At 35.8% G+C, this 10420-nt stretch overlaps 1 protein-coding gene across 1 annotated transcript in view; it reads right to left on the bottom strand.

Moving 5' to 3' along the window:
- The window catches only part of LOC102885313 (nephrocan), a 15814-nt gene extending 7344 nt beyond the window's left edge, over positions 1-8470 (bottom strand). Inside the window, exons 1-2 of the mRNA XM_006926122.2 lie at positions 8282-8470; positions 1274-2175 (exon numbers count right to left, since the gene is read on the bottom strand). Coding sequence (XP_006926184.1) covers positions 1274-2175; positions 8282-8470 — 1091 coding nt within the window. The remainder of the gene's footprint in view (positions 1-1273; positions 2176-8281) is intronic.
- Between the last annotated feature and the right edge of the window lie 1950 nt (positions 8471-10420).

The following is a 10420-nucleotide window of genomic DNA, read 5'->3' as shown; positions in this document are numbered from 1 at the left end:
TAAAAAGTTTCCTCTTTTTTATTACACAGTGCCTGGCAAAGTACTTAGCATATGGTAAATACTCAAAACATACTTGTCAAATTAAATCGTGTGCACTGGCTATGCATTAAAATAAACTGATTGCTTTCAAATCACCCTCAATACATATTTTAAAATATGGATTTCAGTTGGAAAAATAACTTTTTCATGTTTTATATTGGGTAGTATAGTTATCATACTAGATAATTTTTCTCTTTGTCATTGGTAAGAAAAATTATTGTAACTAACAATGAAAATAAGTAAATAGAGTGCCATAGGATTCTACAGAGGCCAGAAGCTGGTATATTCTGAGGAATTTGATGATGAAAATAGGCAGGGCAAGAAGCCTTTTTTTCTATAAAGTGCTAAAAGGGAAAATAATCCACTAGGCACATGTAATAAACAATATAATATCTTCTAAAAGAGAATAACAGTGCTGTATTCTGTGTGGGTTTTTTTTTTTTTGTCTACTTTAAAATGTAGAATATAGAATAAAGCTTAAATAGGGTCAATTAATGTAAACATATACATTATAGATTATGAAATTAAGTGTCACAGTATGAGGGTGTGTGAGCATGAGAGAGAGAGAGAACCGAAGAGACAACCAAAACCAGAAGGAAAGACCAACACAAATAGATTCATACTCACAGACACAGAGAAATAAACAGAGCCGGGTTAAGTCCTTTAAAGATCACAGCACTGAGAAGAATGTGAGGCACCCAAATAAGTAATTCAAAATAAAAAATATATAATATTAAATTGTAAATTTTAATTTTTTCCCCATAACTACTATTTCAATGCTTTTTATAATATAAATATCTTACTATTTCCCCCTCATTTTCCCCTTATAGTCTTGTTTTCCTGGTGGCTAAGCACATGCCTGGTCTTGCCTCTGGGTTAATCCAGGCCATACATATACTTAGAAAACCAAACATACTTTTTACAGGTAATAGCTAGCTGCATGTCATGTTTGTTAGCATACTTCCCCAAAGCAGCACTTCATATTTTCAATTATAGACTTCATGTATGGGTGTCTTGTCCCATAGGCAAGATAAATTAAGTTAGTACAGGCTTCAGTCTGAGGGCTGGAAAGTCCAAACCTTTATTTAAAACTTCTAATCCTAAACCCTTGGATAGCTTCGATCAGATCATTTGTATTTGCTCTGACTTGCATTCTTGCTTGTATAATGTGCTAATTGTCCCAATCTTTGGAGAACTTTTATAGTAGTAACCATAAATGGTAACGCTCACTTACCTAAGAGGTATAGACAACAGCAGGTTCTGTTCCAGGGCCAGGTTGGAAAGCTGTGAACACTTCTGCAGGGCTCCAGCTTCAAACAAGCTGACAATGTTGTTGTCCAGAAATAAATGTTTCAAATCTCGGAGGTCCTGGAAGTCTTGCACTGTAACTCTCTGAATCAAATTATTGCTAATATCAAGCTTTTGTAGCCTTACTGGTAATCTGAGAGGCAACATTTGAAGTTGGTTTTGGGACAACTCAAGAGTGGTTAAATTGGCAAGGAGCTGTGCCCCTTCGATGGAAGTGAGTGAGTTTTCCGACAAGTAAAGATGGGAAAGGTTCTCCAAGTGTTTCATATCTCGAAACCTTACCACTTTGAGCTGGTTTCTCTCCATCTTTAAAGAGAGCAAGGATTTGGGCAGATTAATAGGAATTCTAGTCAAAAAGTTACCACTGAAACTGAGGAATTGCAAAGACTGAAGAAAAGTAAAGAAGCTAGCTGGTATAAGATGTAGTTTATTATTCTCCATGCTCATAAATTTCAGTTGGGGAAGTGCCAGTGGTCCAGCTACAGACTCAATATTGTTGCCATCCAACATCAAACTTTGCAAACTGGCAGGGAAGGAGAGCATGCTGGGAGAAAGAGAAGAGATCAGGTTGTTTTTAAGTTCAAGGGTTTTTAATTTCTTCAGTCCTTCAAAATCGGATCCATGTAGGACATATATTGAATTGTCATTTAGTTTTAACACTTCAAGACTGGTTGGCAGAGCACTGGGGACTCGTCTGAGCTTATTTTTCCAGAGTTCCAAGGTCTTCAAAGTACTCAGAGTTTTGAAAGTATCGTTTTCTACTGACTCAGTTCCACTGGCCAAAAGAATAAAATCTTCTAGAGCCAACATTTGGGTGAAGTTAGATAGCTACAAAAAAAAAAAAAAAAAAGGCAGGGGTGGAGAGATGGGAGGAAAGCAATAAATAAAGATGATTATGGTAAAAAAAAAAAAAAACCATATGTACTATAATTCAATACTAATGATACTTCATATTTCCCTTCAGGATTTATTTTAAATTATCTCTTGGAAAAGGATGGAAACTCAGGTTCTGGCTGTTTTTATTTATGATTGCTAACAGTGTAAGATATCAAAAATATTTTATGCACTTTCACACACTGTTTTTAGACATGCAATATTGGCCAACTTTTGCTACATATTCTCTGACCCAGTAAGTTTACTTCTGGCCAAAGTACTTATAAATTGCACAATGATTTATGAGATAAGATGTTCTTTGTTGCATCATCTTATAAGCCAAAAATTGAAACAATCTGGAAATCTTTTACCAAACTTACTAACAGTTGCTAACACTAGGGTGTAAGATTACAAGGGCTTTTCACTATATTTTTCATTGTTTGGATTTTATAAAATGATAAATTATTTTAAAATGTTTTAAAGCATTAAAGTAAAATTTTTAAATGTTCTAAATACCACTATCACTAGGAAGGACCTATCAGAGAAATTTTTTTCTTGTACTTTTTGAATATCTACAAGCATGAAGTGCTTTTTTAATATGTTATCATTAATTCTCCTAATAACCTTTCAAGTTTGCTATTATCAACACTGACTTTTAGATGAGAAAACTAGTAAGGGAAAGGGCTAAGAATTTCAACAAGCTCTATTGGAATCCAAAGACCTTCCTTTCTCAGCTTATCATTTTCTAATGCATTTTCTATTGCATTTGTTCTACAACTAATGTTTTCAAATAGACTCAAGATCTGGACACAAGTCAGAGTTTTTAGAAAAGCAGAGATTTTAGAGATTATCTAGTCTAACTCTCCTGTTTAAGAGATGAAGAATTTCAGCACCCCTCCCCCCCCCAAAAAAGTTAAATGACCTATACAAGACTCACTGTTCTTTTATCCACTCTCCATTCTGAAGTGCCCTTTCCTAAGCTTTTCTTTCATATAAAGTCAGAAGTGACTCCAGACATAGATCTTCATCTCTTGGACTGTTGATTGCCCAAAAGGAGATCTTGGTGTTACTGATAATTCCACTTCTATCTGCGTGACCACAAACCCTAAAAGATTGCTGACTATGTGGCAAGTCTCAGAGATGACGCAGATCTGAATGGGCAATTTATTTGGGGAGAAGACAAAGTGTGGTGTCAGAGCTTCAATTAGTCAATTTATCTTGATTTCTATTTGTAAAGTATATGGACTTGCTAAATAGTAAATATAGTACATATTCTTAACTGAATCCAATGGAGAGTTGTTTTCTCTTATTAAGCATAGAGAAACTTTTTCTTTTTGTCAAAGTCGATGTGGGTTACTTTTGACCATTATTAATTTAAATGGCTACCTTTAAGTATTTACTATATCTTTACAAAGCTCTATGTAGTAAGCATGATTATTCCCTTTTCACAGAGGGGAACTAAGGCTCAGAAAGGCAAAGTAAGCTGTCCAAGTATATCTAACTAGCAACTATATCTAACCAGCAATCCAGGTTTATCTTACCCTGACACATACATATTTCACCTTACCACTATAACATTCATTTAACTGAAGAATATAGTGTTATGGTGGCACAAACAGTGAGTAAGACACCCACTGACTTTCAACTTTTCAGTTAAGTTTGGAGAGCTGATAAAAGGAAAAAATACTGCCAGACCCGTAGTTTCCCTGGCCTAATCAGAGCTGTGTGGGAGAGATGTAGAAAGAGATGCTTTTGCCCTAGAGCTAGCCTTGGGGCTGCAGGCAGTTTTTTCAATGTTGCTTAAAAAGCAAGGTATGTATGGCTTGGTGTTAACAATTAGGCATAGGAAGCTTAGCTAAGTATAATTTCTGCTTTCACAGTTTTTGAGTTTAGAGAGTCCAATATGTATGTAAAAGTTACAATAAAATATGAAAAGTTTAAAAAAAAAAAAAAACAAGGCAAGTAAAATGAAGAAAAGCAGAAGGGCAACTCCTGCTGGCTTCTCCATAAAGATTTTGTTTCTAGTTTCAATTTCAGGCAGTTTCAATTTCAGGCAGGCCCTGCTCCAAGCATTAGAGGGCCACACATCTTTCCTGGGTTGAGAGAGAGGTGGTGGGGGTGGAGGGGTCTATTAGGCAGCTGGATAAGTCTGAAACATGGGAGGAAGGTATGATAGAAACTCAGTTATGGGAGCCATCATCACTTACATAGAATGAAGTCACCTAAGGAGAGTGTACATAGTAAGAAAAGAGATGGCTGAGAATTGAGACTCCCTGGAAAAGCCAGAAATGAAGCAGGAAAAGAAACCTATAAAAAAGGGCAGAAAAGAAATATCAAGGAGGAATAATGAGAACATAAAAGGGTGGTGTCACAGAAGGCAAGAAAGTAGAGATTTCAAGAAGTAGGAGTGAGCCAGTGTCTGAAAGAGAACAGTTTAGCTGTGTGAAGTAGGCAGAAACCAGACGGCAGTGAATTAAATAAACAGAAGATAAGAAGTGGAGACAGTAAGCATAGATCACCCTTTCACAGTTTTGCAAATAAAGATAGTAGCAAGAGACACAGAATTAAAAGATTTTTATTTTTTATTGCAATGAAAGAAGCATATTTTTCTGCTAGTACAGGGAGCTAGTAAAGAAAGAGCAACTGAAGATATGGGAGTGAGAAGAATAAGGAAGCAAAATTCAGGGAGAGGTGAGAACAACGGAATCAAGGGCATGGAAGGGAGGCTGCCCTGAATAGAAGAGGGACATCTCTTCTTCTCTGAAAGAAAGTGTTTACAGAATTGGATGGAGACAAGCTAGTACACAGTCAGCAGAAACTGAGGGAGATTAAGACTAATGGCCTCCATTTTGTCATGATTTGTCAGTAAAATTGGATGCCAGCTATCTGGTGAGAATAAAGAGGACAAGGATTGAGAAGGCAATCCAAAACAGTATTGAAGTTTCGGAATATGTTGAGAAGAACTAACAAAGAACTGAGAAGATAGATGGGTGACACTGAAGACCCAGATGAGGTTGGAGATCTTGGATTTGTGGTGATTCTACAAACGTGTGATGTTTCCAAACATCATATATGTATATATAAACATATACATGTAAAGAGGTTGTGTGGTCCGAGAACAACGGAATCAAGGGCATGGAAGGGAGGCTGCCTGAATAGAAGAGGGACATCTCTTCTTCTCTGAAAGAAAGTGTTTACAGAATTGGATGGAGACAAGCTAGTACACAGTCAGCAGAAACTGAGGGAGATTAAGACTAATGGCCTCCATTTTGTCATGATTTGTCAGTAAAATTGGATGCCAGCTATCTGGTGAGAATAAAGAGGACAAGGATTGAGAAGGCAATCCAAAACAGTATTGAAGTTTCGGAATATGTTGAGAAGAACTAACAAAGAACTGAGAAGATAGATGGGTGACACTGAAGACCCAGATGAGGTTGGAGATCTTGGATTTGTGGTGATTCTACAAACGTGTGATGTTTCCAAACATCATATATGTATATATAAACATATACATGTAAAGAGGTTGTGTGGTCCTCTCCAGCAGCACCCATATGTTCAGATAGAGGACAAACAAAAGCAAATAGTTACCCTAATTGAAGCCTGAGGCTTTGCTGGATAGGTCGTTGAGATAATTCGTTGTGCGATGCAAAAAGGGAAGGGGTAGAAAAAGAAGATAGATAAAAAATACACTGATTATCTGAGAGAACGTGGGTAGTTCTAGGGTTAGAAGTCTCCATGAGATGGAAAGTTAAATGTAGAGTAGGACAGCTGACAGAAAAGGAGATGAAGACCAGAGAGAGGGTATGGGAATTCAAGATTTTTAAATGGAGAAGTTTCAGGCATAAAGAGGATTATGGTATAACCAAGACAATAGACGGCTATGGCAAAGCGGAAATACTTTTTTTTTTATGAGTTCAAGGAAGTATTAAACTTGGATATTGGACACTGAAGGAACCCAAGAAATGCAAGGTTTAGGATGGAGAGGAAGACTAGAGCCAGGAAGGAAAGGACCAGGTGCACAGTATAAGACAGACAAAAGAATAAAGAGTTTTACAGCCCAATGGCATGCACCTTTAAAGAAGTAAAAATTTTCACAGATATAGTGGATAAGTCCCTCTTTTCTTGATGGCAGGAAGAGTGAACATTTCATCTTTTATCCCCAGTCTCAAACACAGCATTCACAGTTCCAAACACAGTTAAATTATATAAACAAGTAATAGAAACATTTTAAATTATGATATAGACACATATACATGTGTATATGTATATATGTATTTGTACGTACATGCATATATATGTGTGATATGTATGAGCATATATTTATATACATAGATGCATATATTTGTATATATATACAAAATTTCTATTGCAATTCATCTGAAGATCCATTGTAAGATATTTTTTTCTTTAAATATAGGCATCCTATTCTATAATTCAAACCAAATAAACACAATATACATTGTATTCACCAAATACAAGAGAAATATGGTCATTTAAGACCTAAGGGTTTTTAAAAGAAGAACGAAGTATTATTGCTCAAAGCTTTTTATTTCCTTCACAAAACAATCCCGTGTTTCACCAACCTTTCTGCTGGAAACTATTCTTCCAAGAGATAATTAACTGGGTCAAAGTCAGGGGAGTGGCAGTATTGCTGTTCAATGAACCTAAACCAATGACAAACGGACTGATTCAATAACTGAATTTGATGAGAGGTATAATTTCATCTTATTAGTTGCCAGGCTGCCAAGCAGCAGTGTAGGAGCATTAGCAGGCTTAGCTGACCCTCTAGCTCTCAGCATCTGAAGTTCTCAGAACAAATATTTAAGCATCTTGCCCTTTAACCAGGTGTCTTGCTTGAATGCTAAGACCTGACCCGGTCACATGCTCCCTGGCATTGGGTACTAGTGGATTCGAAAAGGAAAGTAAACAGATGACGACTAGGCAATTGTGCTTATTAAGCCACAAAATAAATACCATGCCACATATTTCAAACCTTCTGTGTTTATGTGCAACTATATTAAAATTTTTTAACTAAAAGAAAGGAGGGGAGTGTCTTTATTTGAAGGGGAAGTAAATTCTGCACCTGGATCACAGAAAGCCATTTCCTTATCTTAGGATTTGGATCTGTGAAGTAGAAGCAGCGGCCAGTAAAGGTAAAATCAAAGAGCCATAAAATTTCCCATCTAGAAGGGGTCTTGGATCACCTGTCTAATCCAGCCTTCTCATTTCATAAAGGTAACAAGTGAGGCCCAGAGATTTTTTTAACTGCTCGCATCAGATGGTTATCTCTCTAGGTAGTGAGCAAACTAAGGTGAGAATCCTAGTCTCTTGATCCCTTTCAAAATACTAAAGGCTTAAAACAAAAGTTCCTTCTTGTTTTAAACTCAGATAAAACTATAACACTCTTTTCAGTGCCCTCCGAATAGGTAAACATAAAAATAAAAGTCATAATTAAAAGCACATAGAACAAGAATTGCAGCAACATGGCAAAACACAAACATGTATTTCCTCTGTATATGTTTCCACAAAGACGCTAATGCTTGGCTGGATGTAAGGTCTGTATGAATAATTCTCCTATGTTGGATTCATCCTGATAGTCTTGTAATGCTCTAAGTATCATCTGCTTCTATAGCATAAACAAAAGTACTTTTTCTTAATCCTGGGACATAAAATGGCCATCAAACTCTAAGAGACATTTATTTTACTTTGCAATGACATAATTAGAAAAAAAAAATGTAATAAAAACTGAAATAAAGTATCATTAATTACAGATTCTGGGTTTTATTTGTTTGTTTGTTTGTTTTGGCTGCTTTCCTAAAAACAAATATCCAGAGGCAATATAACCTCTCAGTAGTACAGAGCAAGATGGTGGCTAGTGCAACGACCCAAACTTAATACGTTTTGACTATTTTTTTGAATTTTAAGTTTTAACTTTTTTTAAGTTTTGAGTGCTAACTTTAAGTTTTGATTACTTAAATCAAGTTTAACAATTTCACTCTCGCACTTCACTCTGCCACACAAAACAAAATTGCAGCAACCTGTGCGTAGAACGAATAGTTACCTGAAGGTGTTGAATTTTGCTGTGGCTGATGTAGAGCTTCTTGGTGGTGGAAGGAATACCTGATGGTACCTCCGTTACCCTGTAGCACTGCACCAACTGCACAGAATCACAGCTACATCTTCCAGGACAGTCAGGATAGAAACCATCACTAAGAGAGAGCAAAACAAGGAATGCATAAAGCAGATGCATCTTACAAAATGGGGCCTCTCAGGTAGCAGGCGAGTGTTTAGGTGATGTCTCGCTCTTTATACCATGAAATCTGATAATAGAATCTTATGAATGTGTACTCAGTCGATGTAAGAAGACAGGGAAAAAAAAACCTCTCAATTTGCCTGGGTTAAAATGTTAGCAACCATTACAAAGAAGAAGGGGCTTAAACATTGATAAGCTGCCTTAATATTTGTAGGTGAGCAAAACCCTATGTTATTTATGGCTTGAAAGGCTAATCTGCAAACACCTCTATTATCTGTAGTTCCCTTGTTTTGTTAAACGTGACACTAGGGAATTAGTGGGAAAAGACAAAGAGCTGTTTTATAGGGGGCTATAAAACCTTTGAATTTTCTGTGACCTTATATTAAAACCATTTTTGCAGCACTGCAACAGGCAGGTGTTTTCTTCTCACATTAACTAGTATGAGAAAAGAGGCAAGTTTTAAATTTATTATTATCTCGGTAATGTTTTATTGCTAGGTGAAACAGTGGGGTACAATGAAGAGATATTCAGAGCTACAGATAACTTCTTCAACTTTCACTCGATCCACTTGATTTCCAAATATCATATCTGGGAAATATTTTTGTTATTCAAAAATATTGTTGACTCAAATGACAATAAAACATCGAAATGGGTTAATTTATCTTCATCTGTTTGTAATAATGGAAGAAAAAAGCCTCTAGTTTCTTCAAAGGAACTTGTAGGTTGTGAAACCTGACTGGAGAGGGAAAACTTCACTTGTCCTAGGCACTCCTTTGTTGTGGCTTTTTGTCTTGCCGTGGCCATCCCTTTTGAGAGATTTAAAAGGATTTTAAGCAAAAGATTATATAGAGAAGTTCTCTCCCCGCCAGTGGAACACCTAAATTTCCCCACGCTGGTCAGGCCTAGCAGACTGCTCTAAAGAAATACTTTCTAACATTGAAAAGCTCTCTGATCTTTCCAACTTTACCTCTCTCTGTGACAATATTCATTTTAAAGCCAAAAGTTTCTTTGATCTAATAATCAATTTATTCTATTTCCAGAGTAAGGATTTCTGTGTGCTTTTCCCAACAGACTTTTTGACTTTTTTCTGATTTTTTTCCCCTCTGTTTTCTTTAACTATCACTGACAAGGAGTGATAAGAGATTTCTTTTCTGTCAATATTCTGATTTTCAATAAACATTATTTATTTCTCTGTTTAGTAATAGAATTATTTTTTAATTTTTAGAATTTTCAAATGGCAAAGTAATGCTCAAAAAACATTTGGAAAAAAGAGCAGGGAGGGGAAAAAAAAAACAAATCAAACATTTGTCCAGTTACTTTTCTCTGCCTAGGCTTTGAAACAACAAAGAGAAATACTTATTGAACACTTCTTTTCCTATGTTGCTGAAAAGGTAAATTCCTAGTTACTTGAAACAAAATGCCCGCAAAATCTTATCCTTTCATCTGCCATCAACGATGCTAATTTTGCTCTTATGCAGCATAGCAATGAGTTCCATTTTCTATCCTCTGTTGGTGGCCACAGGATTCTCTTTTCTTTGATTAAGCTTTGAAATTAGTGTTTACTTCATCTTCCTTCCTTCTTTTCCATGGTATTTCTTTGGCTTACCTGCAATTTTGGCATTATTTCTAATATACTACTATTTTAGACTGTGAATAGTTTTATCAGGTTGTAAATATACTCACGCAACTTTATATTCTTCATTATTTACTATTTTATTTTCCCCTATTATTTCATAGTCTCCATAAATATAACTTCAAATGTTTAATAGGCCATCAAGAGTATTGTCTAAATTTGGTTAACTATTTTCTAAGTGCTGGATTTTAAGGATGTGTCCTTTATAAGTATAAATAACTTTGATTATAAAAAGTTTGAGAATGCGTGGAAGAATAAAAGATCCATCTGTTCTCCAGACCACACCTATTTATTCAGGGTTAAGTTGAGAAGTC

Source organism: Pteropus alecto, unplaced genomic scaffold, assembly GCF_000325575.1.
Source record: "Pteropus alecto unplaced genomic scaffold, ASM32557v1 scaffold79, whole genome shotgun sequence".
NCBI classification, from domain to species: Eukaryota; Metazoa; Chordata; class Mammalia; order Chiroptera; family Pteropodidae; genus Pteropus; species Pteropus alecto.
This window is presented reverse-complemented; position numbering and strand designations above follow the sequence as displayed.